Raw genomic sequence first — 23,901 nt, forward strand, 5'->3', positions numbered from 1 at the left:
GTTATGTGAAACATTTCGTAATCAAATGAAACCAAACAACAGATTCGTTCTCGCCTGATGTGGTCAAATTTAGGTTTTTCCCCATACAACAGTGACCCAACCTATGTTTAGTACCTAGATGTTATATTTAGATTAATAAATATATGTATCTATTTGAAATATAAAATAACTTTTCTCAGGACACAATATTTTAACAATCACTTTAAAATACGTCTTTACGGAGCTAAAACAATCTGTCATTGTGGTCATCGGATTTAACTATAGGGTTTTCTTGAATAATATATAAATATAAGCATAGTTAAAATATCTTACCAACATGAAGGTATACAATAATATTGGATTGTGACCGTAGTCAGTACACATTTGATCTAGTTTCAATGAAACTAAGTGTTCTGACATGCCTGTCAGAATAGCTTCGATTAGGTTAAAATGTTTACTTTAACTACAAGCAATAAAAAACAATAGAACCTGCACTGATTTGAGACAGATCTCAACCTGTTTGTGTGTTTTGTGTGTATACGAGAAGGTAACAGTGACATGTATATGACATTGAATTTTTTTTCGTTTGCTGATGTGAGTAACTTCATACTTGGGTATTGGGATAATATTTTTCTTCGAGTGAATACACACTTCGAATGACTCTTGAATTTGGTTAGTATTCCGTAGTACACTTTTTTCGAATTCCAGTCCAGCAAAACTGTTCTACAAGTTTTGCGAATACAATCATTAAAATTAATACATTCCACAAGCTTCACAAACAACGGAAACATATTATTTATTTTCTATGATAGTTTGCAATTGCAGGACTAGATTCCTTGCTAGTTTCAGTACGGCGGGCGTATTGTGGCGTTCGGCCATTTCTGTGACGGCAAAAAAGAAAATAATATAAATCTTTATACAGCAAATGCTTAGCAACTTACCGTTGAAGAATTTTATTATGTCAGTAAAATCCATACTGTTGGACAATATGATATCCCGATAGGTTTCGAGTAGGGCAAGAGCCAGAAACAGCACGAAATGGGCCGAAGCCACGTGTTTTGCTGCCCAGATAGTTTCCCACACAGAGAAAATATCCGCATAGATTAGCTCGCGCTTAAAATCGAGCAAAAACCACCGATAGCAAAAGTAGAAATGTGTGTAATCCCCGTGTGCATGCATCAGGTCGTACATTTCCGAGTCCAGAATCTGAATCAGTGACCTAGAAGAATTTTAAATATTAACGCAAATCTTCTAATCATATAAACCTCCACCATCGTACCTCATATTGGCAAAATGCATATCCATCGCTCCACCGTTGGGGAAATTTTCAATCATCCTTTCCATGAACCGACAAAAGCAGCCATAACTCAATGACTCGTCGTCGAAAATTACTAACAGGGGTGCCACCAGATCGCACATTCCTTGCATATACCCGACATCCAAATGCTCCCACACGTACCTGGAGAATGCAAAGAATAGGGCATAATTAAATATCTGGTTAAAAGTGTGAAAATCTACCTATCCAAATATATAAAAGTGAACGTGAGTACATTCCGACATAACTCCGGAACGCCTAGACCGTTCTCCAAAAATAGCACACATGTCTCTTGACATAAGAGAACAAGCACTGCGGGCTTCACAAAAAGGGGGGTGGTCAGTAACAAGGATCAATGTTAAATTAAGAAAAAGGATTTGTTTCTCTTTCGTTGATGCATAAGTAATTGGAGGTCAAAAGGGTTGACCTAACCGATAGACTGCATTACCGATACGAAAATATTTTTTTTTTTTTAATTTTTATTTTAATGTGGTTTTAACCAGTTGTTCATTCACCACGCGATACGAAAATAGATGTACACGTGTCCGGAACATAAATGGGGAAGTGGCCTTTGACAAGAAGGGATATCTGTATGCAGCGCCATAATTCCGGATCAAACCCATCAAACTTGCCATGCATGTTCTGTTTCGAGCCGCGGAACATGTTTGAGGACCGATATCTTTTTAGCAGTACGCAAACCGGCGGGTTAGATCTGTTCGGATGAAAAAGAAATCGCTTCTAGCGATCAAATCATAGGACCGATCAGATTGATTCATTGACATCACTACTTGTAAACGACAAATACTTTGTCGCGATCTGTACAGATTATGATGAACCTCATGTCAGATCATGTTCATTGCATGATTGCGTTGAGAAATATAACAGATAGGGTAACCAACCTTTTTTGAACCCGTTGAACAGCGTACATAATTTGGATTCTATTTGATTTTGCTGTAAGTGTCCAAATTATGTACAGCTGCCGAAGGGGTACAAAATAATTAGGTTACCCTACAGACGATTGGTTGTGTGCGGCGTATGACTCCCAATACAAACAACATGAGTAACCCTTTTTCTCGCAGCTAGGTTAGATGTAACACTGTGATCGACTGCTGAGACTGTTTAGAGAACAAAAGTTTGTGATCAATTCTTAAGATTCACTGTTTGTAATGTACTGTACGGATCGTGATCTCTGTGCGTCTGGCGATAACTCACTTCAAAATCAATGATGTTCCATCCCTAGTTCGGACCAATGTTAGTGAAGGATGGCAGGAGCAAAGCGAAACGCTAGATTACAGTTTTCACCTGCCTCATTGCACGGGCTATTCATATGGAGGTCGTCCAGCCATAGCACTAGTTTCTGCGTCAAGACCATTTGCTGATTCATTGTCCATCGTAGATCGTAAGCGGCGATCTATTCCGATAGCGGAACTAATTTCCGTGGAGTAAACCGACTGTTGCAACAGCTAGCTGCCACGTTTACCATTACCACGATAAAGTAGGTGTTCATCCTTCTCGAAATGCTCCATATGGGGGGCACCTGAGAACGCATGGTGCACTCCATGAAAACAGTAATTGACGTATATTCCCGTTGTTTGGATCACCGTGCGATTATAATTGAGGATTTTATTGATATTTTTCGGTGATTGACGTAGCCATCAAGAGTCACAGCAAGTTGGATGGCGAGGCGCTAATAACCCTAGTTGTAGAAGCCGAAGGTGTAGCCAATTCTCGCCCTCTTACGTATCGGCAAATCGCGTAGATGTTTGCCACTTTGACTGGGCAGTTTAAGCGATGTTTGCCAGCAAGCAGCAGAATCGAAAGATATCGTAGCCGCACTGGAATCATCCTGGTAAGAAATACAGCAACATTTGGATATCTTTTGAAGACGAGAGGTGCGGGAGTATTTGCCGACTCGGACCAAACATACAAAATCGTTTGCAGATGTGTTAATAGTAAGTTAATTGTATGATTCTTATAAGTAAAATCTGAATTAGGTACTAAAATAATTTACCTTTTGCAGAGTTCATAACTTAAATTTACGGAACTTTTTGTTGCCGCTGTTTTTAGGGGTCAAAGTGATTTTTCTTACGTAAAAAATCACGACAATTCGAATGGTGATGGTCTCTACGCGCAGAAATGACGAGTAGTAGCCCATTTTGCTCTATTCACCCTTGCTTTCTAAAAGTTTTGAAAGAATCATGTACCGTCATCCGGGGATACTTGCAACACTTTTGAACTTTGACTTGGTATAACTTTCGAAGTGTACTGTTTAGGTCCAAGTGTAACTAGCCAAAACTTGTATAGTGGTCAGTACTTTTGATTTAACGGGTGACAACTAAAATTTTGGAATTTTTATCTCATGCTGTCAAAAAAGACAAAGATACTTGAAGAAGATCTGATTTACCGAAATTAAACATATATTATTCATTGTTGAAAAAAATTAGTGTACATTTGAAAACGGTCCGTAATCGGCTGCTCGGCGAAGCTTTCGTTTGACGCCGAAACAGGAGCGTTGTACGGCCGTCATGTCTACTTTGCGAATCAATCTCTTGATTCTACCAATCCACTGTTTGCAATTCGTGGTTCTCCAGTTATTTTTATACACCAAGGAGCTCAAAATCCCGAATAAATCTTCGATTGGGCGCAATGAGACTGATTTTTCGGGTCGTGGTTTTTGGGTAAAATGGGATCGAATGGGCATTCATGAACGATTGTGTTTTTTTTTGGCGTAATACAATGATGCTCTATCCGGCCAAAACATGTATTGTTCATCTGCATGATGTTTTTGTAGAAACGGGATCAAAATTTTCTTCAAACATTCGTCTGCTGCATCTTAATTGATAGCCAAACCAGAGGGCTTGTTGTTGATGAAATGAGAAATAGAACGATGTCCTTCTGCGTCCATAATTTTGGCTGGTCTCCTACTACCTTGCTTGCGAATAGTTTTTGTTTTATTTATTTTTTTAATTACCCCTCCGCTCACACCCACACCAAAAAGCTCACACAGAGAGCCCCCTGGTAATGGACACATTCAAATAAAAATAATAATAAGTGAGAGAAGACCAGTTACTACATATAATACAAGCCACAGTGGAATTATATTCCTTTTAAGGGGCTTGTTTGTTTGAATATAGAGTAGGGCGGGCCATAAGTGCGATGTTTGAAGTTGTTATCAATTTTCGTGAGATATAAAGAAGGACAACAACATAATATATTTTATAGTGATGCAGTAACTCAATGTCTTTACATTGAACTATAAATCATCTGCGGTAATAGTGTTTTGCAAAATAAATTCTTCTTTCTTCTGATCAAGTGCAGACTCGCACTTTTACCCCACTAGCGGGGCAAAAGTGCGAATACCGCGGGGCAAAAGTTCGAAGCTAGAATCCACGAAATTAGCCCAGCAGTAGCTAACAAAACCATATTATCTTCAATCTGCGTTATTCTTCGGTAAGGATATTCTCAATTTGCACCGTTTCCATTTTGCGCTCGTGTATTGCAGCCTCCGTTAGATCGAAACTTTTCCAAACGTTTGGATTTTGTTTCATCAGCGGAAACACATTGTTTTTCTTCGGCCAACATCTGTAGAGCACACAGTTTTCTGCAGATCTTTCATTTCTAGTATCTGTAATATAGTGCATAAACCTTTATATTATTAACTATACATTTTTGCCTCGTCCATGAATCGCACTTTTGCCCCGTCCGTGAATCGAACTTTTACCCCGCTATGCGCTTGACGGGGTTAAGGGGGCATAGTACTTTTAACACCATATTTTTAGCTTAATTTCAAATATTTTATTCTCGATAACGCGAAAAGCGAATCGATTCGGGTTTTTTGCATTCCAAACATTGCACTTTATACTAATATTTACAATTTTGTCTGCATATGTGAACCTCTTCCCCTCTCCCCTGCGGCTCCTTGAACATGATCGTTCGAAAAAAACATGATTTGCGGTACCATGGATTGGCGCTGGGGGTCTTATCCGAATTGAAAAATTCCAAAACGACATGAAAGTATATTAAATTATCTCGTGTTTGACCCATCCTTTTTTTAAAATTCGAACGTATAACAAAATGGCGGACATTCAAATATAAAAGTAAGGTTTTTAGTCGAAAAAATTGATTTTCAACATTTCTAAAAAATACAAAAATAATAATATCAAAAAAAGGATGAGTCAAACACTAAATAATTTTGTTGGCTTTAAAACAAAAAATGAATCATGAGAATTGCTTGAGCCGTTCTTGAGATATTTATGGTACCGACTTTCAAAACCTGGTTTCGAGAAAAACGACGTTGAACTTTTTATTCGCCGTGTAATCGCTCCAGACATGCGCGGTACAAATAGCTGTAACTTTGTCAATTTTTGGAATTCATTGAAATGACTTGAAACACATATGGTCAAAATGTTAATCTTTCGAAATAATCAATAAAATAAATTCGATTTTTTTAAGTTGAAAAAGTAGGGGAGTGTTGTCGTGGTTGGGCCACGTTTTGGAATTCGCCCATAACTTTCGCTTCAAAAGGAATTTTGGAAATCTAAATACATCGTTGCAAAGGTTTAAGAATAAGGTATATTTCCGGAAAGTTTCGAACTGATTGCTTGAAAAATAAAAAAGTTATAGGCATTTACGTGAAGACAAAAAATGTTGTCATAGTCGGGCCATGTTGTGCAGGTTGGGCCACCGCAGAAAATCTAAGACATACGTATTGGAATTCTATATAGAGACATGAAAAGAATGAATTCCGAGAACAACGACTCATATAGGTACAAATACCCTATTTCTAGTTGCATTTTTGCGAAATTTTGGCGATCTTGTAAAATCCATATTGCTACAATCGCCTTTTCCAAAGTGCACAACTCCAATGAAAAAACAACAAAAAACTAGGTTTTTATCGTATTAATTTTGCTTTATTTCATCACATTTTATGTGACTGACATTCTCTAGCGATTATTGCGCTTCTGCGCTTAAAATTATGGTGGCCCAATCATGACTACCCAAGTGGCCCGACCTTTACAAATAGCGCTTTTCTAGTATTTCACCTTAGCCTTCCCAAACACCTTACTGAAGGGGAATTTTCTATAGTCTTCGTGTGCAACACAACACACTTCATACATTTTCAGAATTTATCTCGATAATTGCATTTCATGAATCATTTCTTAAAGTAAAGTTCATTGCGCCTGGAAAACTTTTTTTGTAAGATTTAGTCACTGAATTCAGTACGGGTGTTTTGAATACACAATTAAAACTCACAATATTGTGAAAAGTTAGCTATCACAGTAAGAAGTTTTATAATGGTTGTATCATAGATATCATGAGTTACTAAAACTGTAAAATCGTGATGGCCCGACCATAACAGTGGCCCGACGATAACGACAATACCCTACTATGCCCCCTTAAATTAAATTACGGAAAAGCGAAATATATTTTGTAAATTATTTTCGCCGGATTTTCAAAACAGATATGTGAGTGATGTAAAACGCTGCTACAAATTTTTAACAAGTAATATCCTCCTGTTGATATCGTATTTGCCGTTTAACGAAAAATGTCATCAAAACCGCCATAAAATAATATTTGCACATAATTCAGCAACTATGCTTCGTAAGCAACCAAAGCTTACGTTAGATTCAAGCTATCAAAGTAGTCACCTATCCATGCCAATGTAGAAAATTTACTCGGAATCTGCACCGATAAATCATTGAATCGCACTTTTACCCGCATCGCACTTTTACCCCTCCTTACTCTATACAAATTTAATTAATAGGATTAATATTTACTTACCTATATGATCACATTATAAATTATTGTGCGCATTACAATAAATAACTAGTTATTTTCTCCTTAAGATACAGCTTTAATTTATTTTTGAAGATTTCAGCATTTGATAAATATTTAAGATCTGTGGGTATGGAGTTATATATAAGGGGACCGCGGTACATGATTCTGCATTGACCAAAGGTGGAGGCAGCACGAATCGATAAAAGATTACTAGCTTGTCGCTTGTTTCGTACACTATTTTGTATAGTAAAAGACATGTTATGATGCATAGTATGTTTATACATGACATTGTAAACAAAAGTAATCGTTTGTTGCTCACGTAACCCCAATAACGGAAATATTTATAAAGTAGATTCGTAGGATAAAGTGCCGGAAGTTTAAAAATAGTTTTGAGGCATCTGTTTCGCAAACTTTGTAAGCTTTGTATAGTTGTTGGGCATCTTAGGATATGGTAAACAGTCGAAGCCGCAACATATTCGCTTTTTAAATGTTGTACCGTGTACTTTTTGCCGAGATTTCTGTTGCAGTTCGTAGAAGTGTACAACGCGCTCCCGAAATGCTTCTTGTTTCGACGTCATTTTAAGCAAAACAAGCCAAGCATAACCAAACAAAAGATATTGAGAAAAAGAGGAGAGAGAGAAAGCTAACACATACATACTCTCATTTCTCTCTGACCTTGTTTGTTGTGGAGTATAGGGGCCTCAAAAAAATTCCAAAATTTGAGTTGTCACCCGTTATGATTATGACAAAAAATACCAACTAAATGAATCTGTAGAATGAACTGAAAATAGGGGTGTTGCAATTTACCCAGTAAACGGGGTTACTTGCAACACTTTTCTGATTTTGCGTTTCTTATGTTTTAAATTTGATTTCAAACCGCGACTGACTATTTTTAGATATTTTGAGTGTATTTTTACTAAAACAAGAGATACTGGTGGCATGTTTTGTTTCCTAATTTTGTCTATCGCTTTTTTAGAGATATTCGGTGAAAATGCAGCATGTCGGCGAACTTCAAATTGCCGTTTCGAGGCACGTGGCATTTTTCACAATTTTAATTTTTCTGGAGATGGCAGTAGACAAAATAACATCGTACAGATGCAAACTTATTTTGTACATACTGTCTAGTACGATAATTATCTATTTTACAAGTGCTGCAAGCCGCACCATACTGGAAGTAACAACACGAATTCATCGTTACAAAGCTCAAAGTTGCTATTTGTTAGCTTATATGATGCACTAATTATGTACGGGAACCAACCGATAAAAAATAATTTCATGTCAATGAACTGATGCAACTTTGCACATCCATTTTTCCTACTCTGAAAGTGAAATTACTTTCCAGTCGTATGAAAACAAGTAAAACAATGATATAATGGATCAAACTTAACTAAACAATAGGTCAACGTCCCTTTTTTGAAACGCCATTGGCTGCAAATGGTTATGTAAACAAACAAATGCGTTAGAGCTGTCAAACGCGTGACGCGCAGAAGTGTTGCAAGTAACCCCGGATGACGGCACAGTCTCTCTCTCTAATTTAAGATTCTGTGGTAAGGAAAGTAGAAAAATTTTAGGAAAAGGGTAGATGAATAATTTTATTTTAATACAACATAATCTAGAAATCTGATTGACCCCATTTTACTCCAGGATTTTGTACTACAGGCGAAATGCCAATTCGATATTTTTACCAGAGATTTTCAAGAAGGCATGCCTGTTGTGCGGGTTGAAAAAAATCAAAAGAACGGACGACGATCGAGTTTTTCACTAAAATATCGTGTAAAGGAATGTTTTGCCTTGTTTTACGCTACAACTTGTACTGAAATCTAAGAATACATTGATAGGAAAAGGAGAAACTTTAAAAGTGCTCCAATTTTGTTCAAATTTGATGTGTTTGTTCCTAGCAACACAAATTTTAGAACCATATTTTTTTATTTGACGCTTAGGGTGGCCACCGCCGCTCTCCGCTTTCAGTTTGTACTCCGCCAAATATCGTCCGCAGTACCTTCCGCTTGAACACGGCAAGGTCCTTCGTGAGTAGCGTCACGGCTACAAGTCCATAAAGAACTGGCGGTCTAGTAAGGCTTTTGTTCATTGCACGGTGGTACAAAATCGCCAAAAAGCGGGCATTAGCCATTGGTAAAAATGTGAAATTTTTCAAGGGTAGTGTCTTCGGAGAAATTTATTAATAAAATATAGCACTATTGCGATGACCGTGAATTCATTTATATGGGTGAAAAACCTTGTTTTTACAGCCTGTTGAAAGACGTGATGATCTTTCCCGTACAGGTCACGAAGTGCCGGGGGCACAACCTTCTCCCGAACGTCGGTCTTATAGTACGCGACGTTGATATACACGTTTTCCTCGGTAAACCAGTGAGGTGTAATTATAAGGACAACAACTTACTTACTGATAAACCGACGATTATATGCGGGTGGAAAAAGTACTTTCAGACATCACTGATTGGTAAAAACAGACGAATCAAACGGAAACATGATTTGGGATCATGACATAATCCAGTAACACAGGAGGAGCTGAACTGAAAAATAGCAGGGAAGCCGAGAAGTAGGGTATCCTGGCCGAATTTCCTTAAACAATGCATTCCGCAAGACCATATTTTTAAGTACAAATATGTGAGAGAATAATCAAATGCCAAAGGACGAGACTCGATTGAACATAGAAATCACTCTATCATATTAGAACATATCGGAATCCTTTGTCGGCGAATACCACGCTAGTTTTCGAGAGAATCGCTTCATGACGCTTGAGTGAGCGATAAGCTTATATATTTTTATGTGTGCTTTATGTGTGCTGAGTTTTTATTTTTCCTACAATGCTTGCTTTACTGTATTCACCTCGTTTCGAATGACCGCGCTGTCCCCAATTATAGCCATCCCTGGCGGTGCTAACCAGTACGTTGACTATCCGAGTGATTTTTTGCACTATCAAGAGGGTTCGTCGAGGTAATATAGAAGGGGTAATAAGCGGCTTGTGAGTAAACCCACGCTGAAAATAGTTTGACTTGACTTTGCGGCTACAGAGCCCCTATCCCCTACATAGTCTGTTTGTGAATTTCAAAGCAACGTACAATTCAGTAAAGCGAATGTTGTTTTACGATGAAGAAACTGATTACGTTTGCCAATGTTAATTACGGCGGAGGGATCAAAGCTTAATCTACGAATAGCTCTAGAATCAGTCTTAAAGGTACGTTGCTAAGAACAAATATGTAATGAAACGATATCATTAACGGGGAATTTCATATTCCTCTGGTGTTTACGAATGACATCGCTATAATCGTCCTTTTCAGACATTTTAGGAGCGAATCTGCACTTGAGCAGAAATAGTCCATTGCTAGAAAAATATACTGACATTTTCCATCCAGAATCTAAGATCGTTTGCTTTCGAAACCAATTCTGAATCTATTAAGTCCATAAACGACTACAATCTCTTATGTTCATAAGTGAAACGCATTACTCCCCAAAAACATAGATTCTCGACATAAAATACTCACGTGCATATCACATTCCGCAGTTTATCCAAATTTTCGTTGGCAAAATACCAATAGTTTCGATCGCATCTTTGCACATCCTTTTCAATTCGATGTAGATTAAGACCGAACGATTCCAGCAACTCGCTCTGTAAGTATAATAACAGTCTCACTTTGGGAGTCATTTTATTCAAAACTTGTTTTTCATATATTTACGCTATAAATTCCTCCATTCGAACTCGCCGGTGACACGCAAGTAGACTTCGGCTCCTGCAATGCATCCAGCTGAATACCGGCATTGCTTGCTTCCTCTGGCAGCGGCTCCAATATATTATTATTTGGCTCCCTAGATTCGTTCAACATGCTCACATCTATGGAGGCATCCGTAACGATCACAGCCCGTGGATGACTCGGAGATTGAATCGAACCCTCATCGTCATCCTCCTCTTCTTCCTCCTCGTCATCATCACCATTTTGCTTATCCTGTCCATTGGCAATTATTTCAGCATCGTCCTCATTAGAACCATCAACCACATTCATCGTGACTGGCAGCATATCGGCAACGTCTACGAAATCGTTTCCCACCGTAGCGTACGATGAATCTGAAGGAGAACTTTTATTGCTGTCTATGTCTTTGCTGTGATCCGACAGCGGTAACTCCAGCCGGTTGGGCGATCCCTGCTTTTCTATGTATTCTACCTCGGCTTTTTCCACCACCTCGCCAGATTTCGCCTGTTTTGCTTTAGAATTTTCTTCATCATCATCCACCTCCGGCTCGGACATATCGGAAAAGCCATTCTCTTCAAACACCTCATTCTCCATTTCATCCTCCATCTCAGCGTCCTTGCTCTTATTCTCCAAACTGCCACTCCCGGAGCTGAGCTTCGCCACAGCCACCGCCGTTTTTTCCTTATCCCGCTGACGTACGATGGCCTCAACAGCCAACCACTCGCTCATTGTAGTCTCATAGTAATGCTTGGTAGTCTCATCCAATTCCGCCCGTTCCTCTGGTGTGGTGCCAAAAGTGTAATGCCCCAACAAGTACGGCCAAACCTCTCGCCTGATGTCATGCTCAACTCCTCCGTAGTAAACCAATCGGTACACTTCCTGATCGTCCGCTACCACGCCTTTCTCGTCGTGGAGTCCTTCCCAGCGAGCACGCGTGAGGCCATCCTCAGCTCCGACTGAAAAAAAGTTTGATTATCTGCTGTATCGAGGACAAATAAAATTGAATGGTCACTTACTATCTGGCGTTATTCGCCCATTAACCAAACCGGATAGATGTGTTCGAACTGTCGATAGATGGCGGCAGTACGCCAACCAGCCGTAAAAAGCCCTAGAAATAATCTGTCTTTTCATTGTTGAGCAAACCAGAGCAATGCTGGTGGACTGATTTGTAACCGGCTGAAAATATGCAACGAAATTAATGATGCATTTGCAAAGCATTTGAGAACATCAAAAAGAACCTACATTTGGACTGTCGATAGACATAGCATCAATCGATAGACTCTTACTGGAACAGTCGCTACTTTCGTTGGTCGAACAACTGCTCAGCTGTGCCCTGTAGCGGGGGCTAGTTCTTCCGATATCCAAAATCGAATGGGTGGCCACTGCGGAAAAAAGGGACTAATGTTATAACAGCGTTTTTAACCGAATTGTGAAACACGTACGAAACTCTTCAGTATTGCTTTTGTTAACAACCCGAAATACGTAGTCGATCGGAAGTTCGTCGCTAGTAGCGGCCTCCAGCAACGATGGCAGTGGTCTGCGACGGGACTTGTGCGGCCATGGGAAAATCCTACCGATACCACGCTGTGACCACAGCGGTGGATCCAGCTGGCCATGTGGCAGAAGACCTTTAAAAGGGAAAAAATACCTAATAACTTTTTGATCGAATGTTTTTGCAAGTACAATCTCACCAGTTTCCAGGCAACTTAAAAACGCTGCCATATGTCCTCCTTCCGGGAACAGAATCGGTGGTCGCTGTACGCCATCTTGTCCCACAAGAATGATTGTGCCGCCGGTGTCTCCTCCGCGAGCCTGGTGACAATGAACGTACACAATTTCGTCGACATTCACGTTTAGTGCGTAGTTCCAGTAAGAACTTTTATCGATGTTCTCCGCTTCCGTGTAGCCGTTCATCAACTGGTTCGGAGTCCACTTGATAGTCAACGATTGGATGGTTTGATGCAAGCTTAGATAACCGGGCATCGGCTCGCTGGCATCTTTCTGCAAAGATAAAAATCATCTTACGGTAATATAAGCTACTGGACAGTGTCACTGTGAGGACCTTACCGGCAGTACTTGAACGTTATTCTTCCCGTACAGCAAGGTAGCACGGGAATTCTGATGCAGCGATTCCACATAGTCCTTCGAAGCGGATACTAACGAATTGGACTTGAAGGATGACATGCTGCCTTCGTCCGAGCTCGTGTGAAGACTACGCTTGAAGTTCAACATTGGTCTTCGAATTGCTGGTGACGTTGGATTGACCGAACTGATGCGGTGACGCTGGACCTACGATTTGATGGAATGATTTGTCTAGTACCAGTATCGAATTCTGTTCGAAACCTACCAATTCGTCCGCCGGTGGATCTGTCCAAAAATGGTCTGCAGTTTTGGCACGTGAATAGTCCAACGCGCAGGGTCCAACCAGCAGCGAGCTCAGTATGGAGCCGTAGTCAGGATCCGCGACGAGCGAATCTCGATCGTAATACCGGGTTGCGTTAGACACCAAATGATCAATTATGCGCGATAGTTTTTTCTCGTACAATGCTAGTCGAATCCACAGATATCTGTGGAAACAAAGACAGATAATTGAATTATGTTGGAAGAAAAATCGAGTGATTCTTACTTTATAACCGGTGGCGACGATGGAGGAGTCGTAGTCGATACCGAATGGCTACTGCCTTTCTTCAAAATTGGTGGTTTATTTGTGCTATCACTGCTGGACGAGGACCGTTTATTAGGATCGTTATTTTCTATTTCCTGTACCTTCTTGCTAATAAGAGCCGCTTCGGGACAATGCTGTAGGATAGTTAGGAAACAAATACGCAATATTTACGGAAATGTTGTTTAGCACGTTGTCTTCAGTCGTGATGTAATCGTGTTTATGTACAAAATCTACAGTTGGCTGTTCCATTTCATTAAAAGCGCAAACAAACTCTCCCACAATTACGCTAGAACACACTAATTGTAAAACGTACGCAACATTCGAACTTGGAGACAGCTGCTCCGGAAATGCTCTACATTACAACAAAAAAAGTAGGTTCATACCGTTTCCGAAACGGAAGCATCTATACAAGAAACAAAACGATTCTACATCTCTTACCGTGTACTCAAAAGGGGAAAAACAAAAGTCGACAAAAACAGTACCTGGAGATTTTTACAAACGTTTGCTTTCTGATGGCACGAGAATAAGTGTTCACTGATGGAATTTTGGAACTGGTCAGAAAGGTACTCTAATAGTCCTCTAAGGGAACAACACAGCTTTTGGATGGCGTCTACAGTAAGAGAGGGAAGGGTGTTCAATTCCTAGCCGCAAGCACTCATCACAAAGTGCTCTCTATGTCAAGTTTTAAGCCCCCGGTACTCACCTTGGCCACCTTGTGGAGCAACGCCGTCGTCGATGAGGTTTTGAACAGACCCAAGGCCCGTCGTCGCAGTCCCTGGCTAAGGCAGGCTTCCACGGCGGCACACAACGAAGTCACCGAACCGGACTCTTCGTGAATGTACTTCTTGGTGACCGCTTCTTCCATCACTTGTTTGACCTCTTTCTTGACGGCGGCTATCAGTTTCTCTTTAAAATCAATATTATCTGAGAGTTTTTGTTTGTCATGATGAAGATGGTTGGATTGATTTGGTGCCAAACAGTGACGGGTGAGTGACAAAATACGTGTTTTATGGACATACAATGTTTCATTCGGTATTACCAAGAATGTTGCAAGCCGGTGGAACGCGTGACGGGTGGCGCACAAGTGATACACGCATGGTCAATCGAACAAACGACGAAAAATATGGGAGAAGAAACGAGAACAAACATTTACTAATACATTGATTGGCGGTGACTAGTGTGTTGATAAAACGGAAGCGTAAAGCTTGTTGTCTATCTTGAACAGGAAACGAAAACGAAAACTTGTGCACATAATAAATCAATCAATAAATCTACTAAACATCCAGCCCAGCTCGCCCCGTTGTAATCCCAAGCGTGTTATGGGTGATATAAACATAATTGAGCTTTATATTCAGTATTACTAAGCACTGAATTGAAAATCTTCTTTTTTATGTGAGTCAAAAAATTATTCTATTCTATATAAAACAGATATTAGTTTCACGATTAGTAATAGTTTTTTGGGTAAAAACAAATAAAACAAATTGATTTCATATTTTAAAGCGATATTCAGTAGTGAGCTACGCGCTCTTTTATTCAATTTTCTTGTCAACCAATCTATTGGAACTTAGGGATCAGTCCCGGCGTAGTGGTTAGCATTCACGCCTCTCACGCCGAGGACCCGGGTTCAAATCCCAACCCCACAGAAGTCACGAATGACCCAAGCTGGTTAAAGTGACTATAATCTAACAAAAAAAATCTGTTGGATTCCCTATGAATCTCATAAGAAAAATATCATAAAACAATAAATTACAATATTACTCGAAATCTAATAAACTTGTGAAGAAAAATTTAATAAGAGTGTAACGAATGAAATATCTCGCAGCCTGTGAATGATCGTAAAACTTTAAAATTGAAATTCCCCACTATTTGAAAAATAAAATTTGTTCGAATATTTGGTTGGGTCAGTACACGGGTTTTCAAATTTATTTGATGAAATAGATCAAATATTGGATGATTCAGCAAACAGTGTACTGGTACCTTAAGAAGCCAGTCCCTGCATGTTCGAATCATGCTGTCACTGGGAGATGCTGTGAGAGTCAATAGTATCGTAGCACTAGCCCCATAACAGCTGGCTGTCAAAGTGAAAAATGTAGAGTAAAGATTACTTATATGGATTAGAGTGACTATATACAGAGTGGCGCCAAGTCATCCCAAATGTATGCAATGCGGTTTATCCTCGGTTTTTCTTTCTCTTTCCTGCATACGCGTTGGATAGGTTGTCTGCTCGATTGGAATGACACTGACAGATAATTATCATTCCAATTTTGACATTGTCGCCACTCTGTATATAGTCACTCTAATATGGATGTGTGTTCATAAACTTGTAGCCTATTCTTTAAGTGATATTCAAGCAACCTATTTTCTTGGTACAACAGCGATGTAGCTGAACATGAAGGTGACGATATGGCAATAGATCTTGGAGCACGTGCAGAAGACGACAGAATACCAGCCCCCGACTTCCAGGAGGTAGCAGAAGAGATCGGTCGACTGAAGAACAATAAAGCGGCTGGGGCTGATCAGCTACCCGGTGAGCTGCTGAAATACGGTGGTGACGGTATGACAGATTATTCACTACTACGGATTTCGAGATAAACTAACGCGATTGGTCAAGGCGACGATGAATCGAGTAATGTGTGTTGTTCGAGTATCAGGGGCAGTCTCGATTCTTGAAGAGGGTTACGGCAAAGTGATGGGCTTTTATGCTTGATATTCAATATCGCTTTGGAGGATGTGATAAGAAGAGCGGGGATAGACACGAGTGGCACGATATTCACGAAGTCCGTCCAGCTTCTCGGTTTCGCTGACGACGTTGACATCATTACACGTAGTTTTAAGAGGATGGCGGAAACGTACATCGGACTGAAAGCTGAAGCCAAACGGATTGGACTTGTCGAAAACCAAATACATGAAAGGAAGAGGTTCTAGAGAAGTGAATGCTGACCTCCCTCCCCGAATTCATTTAGACGGTAATAAAATCGAGGTGGTAGAAGAGTTCATGCATCTGGGCTCACTGGTTACTGCAGACAACGACACCAGCAGAGAAATACAAAGACGCATTATGACAGGAAATCGTGCCTACTTTGGACTCCGTAGGACGCTCGCCACCGCACGAAGTTAACAATCTACAAGACGCTGATTAGACCATGAAGCATGCACGCCCTTGGTGTTTTCGAACGGAAGTTATTGCGCACCATCTACGGCGGCGTGCAGATGGAAGACGGAACGTGGAAGAGGCGAACGAACCATGAATTGCATCAGCTGCTTAGGGAACCATCGCTCACACCACAAAAATCGGTCACCTGCGATGGGCTGGGCACATCGTGAGGATGTCGGACGACAACCAGGTGGAAAAAGTTCTCAATAATGATCCGACTGGAACGAGACGGAGGGGCGCGCAGCGAGCAAGGTGAATCGATCAAGTGGAAGGCGACCTGCGGACCCTACGCAAACTACGTGGCTGGCGAATTGCGGCCATGAACCGAGTGGAATGGAGACGACTTCCTCGTACAGCAGAGAAAACTACGGCCTGCAGCTAATTAAGTAAGTATTTTCTTGGTACTGGAAACTCAGAAATGTACTCAGAAAAATCAACCAGTGAAGTACAAAGCGTCTTCATCGCATGCATGTGAACTAAATTAAACGTCAACGCAAACCCAATACGGACGGTTCCATCAAAGATCAACTGGGCTCAATGTGCGGGGATGTACCCCAGGTTAGGGGCAACGCTCGCTGTTGACCGTCAGGAGCGGGCATGTTTTATAAAATGCTCGGTCTCACCAGCCATATTCAAGACAGCAAACCTGTTGGCGAAACTAGGCATCGCAGCGCTAGTAAAGCGGCATGCTTAAAAAACTTCTCCTACGAATAATTTAGTAAACGAATCACAACGAAATAATCGGTATAAACCCAGTTGAACAAAGGACAACGATTGTTGGAGTCGGACTCGGTATTTGGAATGTCAGGATTCTACTTGATCCAGCACGCTTGGGTATCCCCGGTAGATCCTATTGAAAACACGACACTCATATTTACTACAAGGGAACAATACAGCAGAGCATGGCGATGGAATCGTACTGCAAGGATAACAAATTAAGCGTGCCATTAGCAAAGTTGCGGGAAATCGGGCCTACTTTGCCCTTCGTAAAACGCTACGATTAGAAAGCATACGCCGCCGCACGAAGCTAACAATGTCCAAAACTCTTATTATACCGGTAGTTCTTTATGGACCTGAAACCGTGACGCTGCTCACGGAGGACATACGCGCCCTTGCCGTGTTCGAACGGCTGCCGACGATATTTGGCGGAGAACAAACTGAAAGCGGAGAGTGGGGAGACGCATGAATTACGAGCTACAGGCACTGCTTGGGGAGACTCCTATCGTACATCTAGCGAAAGTTAGCAGCCTATCGTACATCTAGCGAAAGTTAGTACGGTGGGCCGGACACTTTGTAAGGATGCCGGACGACAGTGCGACGAAAATAGTTTTCTTCAACAACCCCACCGGCACCAGGAACAGAGGGGCCCAACATGCACGGTGGCTTGACCAGGTCGAAAGCGATTTGCGACTTCTGAGACGACTAGGAAATTGGCGACGAGTGGCCCAAAACCGAGTTGAATGGAGACGAGTGCTTGAAACAACCCGAGCCACTCTGGCTCTATGCTGAAGAAGAAACATAATTAGCAATGTTGCAAATCGAGCTAGAAGCAAATGATGCTGCGTCTAATGCTTCCTAACGCTTACTCTACTGACGCAAACAACCGCTGGTGCTGTGTACATACATTCTGCTACCGACACACTAGCAAGCGCCTTGCAGCATCGTTCTACGCAACCCGCTCACGAAACCAACAGCCTGCGAGCGTCAGTAAAATGTATGGCCGCCGATTTTGCTTCACTTCTTTTCTTCTTTATCTTATGCCATCACATGCGGATAAGAGTGCGGGCCTTCGTGAGCATTCGGTATCAACTGCTCGGCTTGCAATGACGAGTGAGAGCGACGACCGTGACCGTGGTGTGTGAGAAAATTAGACCATTAGAAGTGCAGACTTCGCAACACTGCTTATTATGCGCATGCGCAGAACTGCTTCGAGTGACACGATACGAGAAACTTCTTTAAAATGATCAACGGAATCAGGAACCGGGACGTGTCAACTCCGGTTATGTGCAACGGTAAGAAGTGGGACCTGATTACCCACAGATCGAAGGTGGCCAGACATTGGAAACAACATCTCGATGGACTATCGAATGATGAACAACTTGGAGCTGTTGACAGAAACAGAGTAACGATTGAGGATAATGATCAAGCTGTGGATTCGCCAACTTTGAACTAGGTGGAAAAAGCAGCTAGAGGGCTGTAAAACGGAAAAACAACTGGAAAGGACGGCATTCCTGCCAAATTTTTGTAAGTTATAGGTTAGCCCCAGCCGCGAGCGTTGCTGAGACTCCCTGAAACAAGCCTCAAGGTAGGTACGCCTATCCTGAGGTTTTCGCGGAAGAGCAAGCATCCCTGATATACCGTCAAACGGGGTAACTTGCAACAGTTCTCAACTATGAGTGCAAGTGAAAACTTATCTGTAATACATTTGAGGACATTTAATTAATACAAAGTTATTAGGTCTAGCATAGAACAATTTCACATATTGAGAAAAAATATGCGATCAATATTGGCTGTTGTAGAATTTTTTAACTAATTTGGTTTTGGTAACCCCTCAAACGGGGTAACTTGCGACAAGCAATATTTTTTGGAAATTGAACGAATTTAAAGATTTTTATGAGTTTCTTTTGACTTGAATATGCAAATGATAATCCGACTTGCGATTTTTAATGCTTTTGCTATGAATATACGCATAAATGTCCTATGTCATGTTGGTGAAAAAAAAATTATGAGCCCTGTAGCGGAAATTACAGAAATAACTTTTTATATTATTCATGCAGTTGATATTCCTTGCCTGGATCCTTTAAGGCTGCCTTCTTTAAGGACCATTCACATATTACGTAACGCACTTAGGGAAGCGGGAGTTGTGTAATAACGCATTACACGTCGTATATCCACTATGCAAAATCGCGTCATGAAGTGGAGCGGGAGAGTTAAAAATCATCGATATTTTGGTTAGGTAATATATGAATGTTCATTACGTTACGAGTGATATTAATTAGACACAGTCATAGTGCTGGTCGATTCTCTCAGTGAGGTTATTTTCTTGTTGGCCTCTTCTATGGCCATTTTCAGTATATCCAGAGAAAAACTGGCATGTTTCCGACTTAGCGAAAGTATCTTACACTCTTCAGGTGTGCTTTAGTATTGTTTGATGCAAAAATAAATGATAACTTGCCTCTTGAAGCTAACGGAACACAGCTTTTTATATCTACCAGCTCGATCGATATAGTGTTGTTGCATGTTACCCCGCTGTTGCAAGTTACCACGTTTGACGGTAGTCGATGGAAAACTCACGATTTACCTTTTCACAAATTTATTCACACTTTCTGGACTTTTACCTTCTATCTTTGATCTTTGTACCACCCACTTTCTTAATCTATCTAACCTTTTATATTTCTTCGGCGGGCCCCTCTTCTTCAGCATACACACACAGCCTGTACCACCTTTCACCTTCACAACTCGCTGCCGCACGTGATCGCCACTTCCGGCCTGGATGCACGTCGATTTTATTGACCAGCGCAGCGGCCTTAGCCGCTCCTTCCGCGCTAGATGACAGGTCTAAATGCTCGGCCCTTGCCGATCCTTTCGCACAGGATTAGTGATCACTGCGATGTTATTCCGCCTTTGCCAAAGGGTTTTTGGCTTTACGTAAGATATTTCAATCCAACCTAACACTGCGGGGTTCTGGGAGAGAAGCGTTAGTTGGCTGGCGAGGGCGTAAAATTGAGAAAACGATGTAGGGAAGGGATTACCTGTGATCCCAAAGTCACACATTCACTGCTATTAACTTCAATCACTTAAGCTCTTTGCTTTATAATTTGTAGGTCCTTTATAACTTGACCGTTCAATTCGAGGTCCTCTGTTGAAAGGTCTTTTCCAAATTCGAATAGCTAGCTTAAATAAGTGATTAATGACGGGTCATCGCCCTACGCCAACGGTCAATGCCCTCGCCAAGTACATAGCCAAACCTTCCACCCGATTGTTTACATTTCTTAATCTGACACGAGTCCTGTCATCCGCGCGGCCCCAAAATTGGTCTGCTTTTCCTCTGGTGGAGGGATATGGTAGGTGGCAGGCTGCGTACTGAGGGTTGATTGGATAATTGCTAGCTTCTTATGTGGGTGGTATTGAGTAGTACTCTGGGAGAAAAACCATCTACTACGACAAACATTTCCAGCTTTTACATTTTACAATAAATAATATTTAAACGAATAATACCTACACGAAAGCTCGATAACCTTCTTAGCGGAGGCTACCAACGCTTACACTTTTGAAATTCGGAGGCGGACGACTGTGGATTGCAGTCCACCAGGTTTTACCAAAGGTATGGACTGAGGAAGGACTAAAAGTCTGGAAAAGGAAAGTCTCGTATGCCCTTAAAAAGAGCCTTTGACTCGAATGCAACAGTTATCGAGATATTACTATATTAAATATAGATATATGATATAGTAATGAGATATTACTACATTACGATATTAAATTACACTCCTCAACTCTACCTGCAAAATTATCTCCCGCATCCTGTTTCATAGACTGAGGCCGTTGCAGGAAACCTATGTTGGCAGATGCCAGTGCGGGTTTCGAGAGGAACGCACCACGACAAACCGAATGTTCACCTTGCGACAGATCCTCGGTAAATTCCAGGAACTGAACTTGCAATCTTACCACCTGTTTAGAGACTTCAAGGCGGCGTACGATTCAGTTAAACGAAATGAGCTGTGGCATATTATGGCTAAAGATGGTTTTGCAACAAATCGAATTAGTCTGATACGTGCTACCCCTTGATGATTCAAAATCAAGCGTCAAAATAGCGGGTGAGATGTCGGACTCATTTGTGACGTTAGATGGTGTGGAACTAGGTGACAGGCTCGCGAATCTGCTGTTCAACATTGTATTGGAAGATGCTATTGGAAGGGCAGGCGTGCAGAAAAGCGGTGCAATCATAACGTAATTTCACATGCTCCAAGGATTCGCGGACAACATTGATATCGTTGGTCGCTACTCTAGAAGGTCGAAAAATAATGAATTTTAAAATTCATTAAAAAAAATTTTTCATGGTCAAGACTAAAAAACACGAGGTTTGGTCTATTTCATACGAACGGAGCCTTTCCTCGAAAACCCGCGCTGAGAATCGCGGCTAACACGCTGACAGACGAACAGCGTCACATGCAGTACCTCGTAAGGTTGTAAGTCGCAAGGGCCTGCATAGTGTCATCGTCCTGCCAGTAAAAACAAAGTTAGATTAAACTTCTCGGGTCGATGGAAGAGGCACAATTTATGTCTAAAAATAACCCAACCCATGTTGCTCTCGCTAGCTTAATAAGGAGGGTTGTGCAGTCTCCTTTTGTCCATCGCCTCTATAATGCAAAAGTACAAGTACCAGCGAGTCACATGCCCTGGCGGGTGTTGTGGGTTGGAATCCGGTCATAATCTGAGATTATAGCTTAGTTCGACCCATGCACCTTCCAGCATTGGACACATTTTTCAATTTGAATTGTCAATTCAAAACGAAATTCGTATGTGGCTTTGGAGCCTTGCCCGTTAAACGGGTAATTTATAATTTATATATATTCATTTAAATCTGCAAAAATTATCGTTTGTCTTTAAATATATTTCTAGGAATTACTTATAACTATAATAAAACTAAATAAGGTGTTGATAAAGTAAATGAAATGACCCTTACAAATACTGAATTTTACTGTTAAATAAGAATTTTAAATAATAAGGAACAGATATTTAAAAATATAGTCAACTTTATAGATGTTCCTGAGAAATAAAAAATATTTATTGTTGTAGTAGAAAGGCCAGATCACACCGCTAGGTGGATTAATTCGGGTTTTTATTATTTGCTTCACGCCGTTGTTCTCACTTGCGTGACTTTTATAATAGGACGGCACTCACTTCACTTTTGTTTCACTATGAAGTGATTCTCTAATAAGCGCCATTGTTTTATCACCAGTACACATCAGAAGCCAAAAGCTGGGCTGTGAAGAGGCCACAGCCTTATTAATGTCATGAATGTTATATTTGCTGACTTGACGTTTAGTCCCATCTTCAAAAAAATTTTATTTAAAAATCTTATTTCAAACAGATGGGTAATCGTGTTGGGATTCAGTGTTCAATGATTATTTATCAATTCCTTAATTCGAAAATGTATCTTCAGGGTAAACTGTTAGCTTAAAATGAAAATGTCACATCAGAAGATTTAAGCCAGATATTTTCTCTTGCAAATTTTCTGTGACATTGGCATCTCAGTGCCAGCATCTTTATACTTTTCTCGGCAAACTGTTATATTATAAGCAGTTTTCTGCAAATGCGTTTTATGCCCCCAGAATTAAATGTAATTCTTAATCATTCCAGTGTGAATTTATTTTTCAAGAGAGATTTTTAATTCGGATGGATTTAAAGTTTATGTTGCTTCAATCATTGGCAAGTAATTGATGTCAGTTGTTTTGTAATTTTATTTTTATAGTGTCGCCCGTCGTCCCATTCGATCGGTATCAGTACTCATCGGTACGAAGCATTTTCCGTAGCATCGAGTAACTTCGTAATTTTATTTTACCTTTAACAAAAGATAACAAATAACGCAAAAAATCCACACCACCGTACGGTTCGGTTTATGTACACTTTAATGTCGCCCGTATGTCTGAATAAATGTTTGATTTAATTACACTCGCTTCCCTTGCCTATGGTTCGCAAATTGCTTCTCATTGCAAACACGTTATAGAAGATGTAGTTCCATCAGCCACCCAATGGCAACATGGTGATACCGTGCCCTGCCCTGTTTTCTTTTTTTTATCCCCTCATTTACAACTCAATAGTAAGGGATGTTATCAGCGTATGGAACACAAGAGAAAAACCTTATAGATACCATATTGTTTACTAATCAGCGTTTGCCCAAGTTTAGTCTAAAACCTCCTGCATGAATCAGATGCGCTGAGGGGGAAACTAGGACAACAGATGGTAACACAACTGGAAGGAAAAATTGAAAATTACAAATAGCGACTGTACTCTACTATACAACGGGAACTCAAACTACCAATTATCAGTGCATATAATTAAACAAAACCAATAAAAACAAAAACATTACTGCCAGAAACCGTAAACTATGTATAACTTCGAGTGCAACAAAACCACTAGCCAGAAACAATTTCATGTAGATCCAATGGATCTAAACATTTACCTGTATGGAGCGACATATTGCAAGTTTGTATCTAATCGAATATTCCAATCGCTGAACGCCACACTCTTCACCACTATTGGGAACGGAAAAAAATGGCTGAGATTTCGACTGTCGGCA

At 40.6% G+C, this 23,901-nt stretch overlaps 1 protein-coding gene across 1 annotated transcript; it reads right to left on the reverse strand.

Annotated features, from left to right (window-relative positions):
• Positions 1-771: 771 nt before the first annotated feature.
• On the reverse strand, positions 772-23,901 carry LOC128743204 (small G protein signaling modulator 1-like). The gene is made up of 14 exons (XM_053839735.1): positions 23,785-23,901; positions 14,151-14,353; positions 13,409-13,581; positions 13,130-13,349; positions 12,850-13,071; positions 12,474-12,783; positions 12,225-12,410; positions 12,025-12,164; positions 11,799-11,958; positions 10,771-11,738; positions 10,579-10,703; positions 1,259-1,438; positions 921-1,198; positions 772-860 (listed from the first exon to the last, which is right to left on the reverse strand). Exons 1-14 carry the CDS (start codon positions 23,798-23,800, stop codon positions 772-774), a joined length of 3,270 nt encoding a protein of 1,089 aa, XP_053695710.1. The 5' UTR covers positions 23,801-23,901.

This window comes from Sabethes cyaneus, chromosome 3 (genome assembly GCF_943734655.1).
Source record: "Sabethes cyaneus chromosome 3, idSabCyanKW18_F2, whole genome shotgun sequence".
NCBI lineage: Eukaryota > Metazoa > Arthropoda > Insecta > Diptera > Culicidae > Sabethes > Sabethes cyaneus.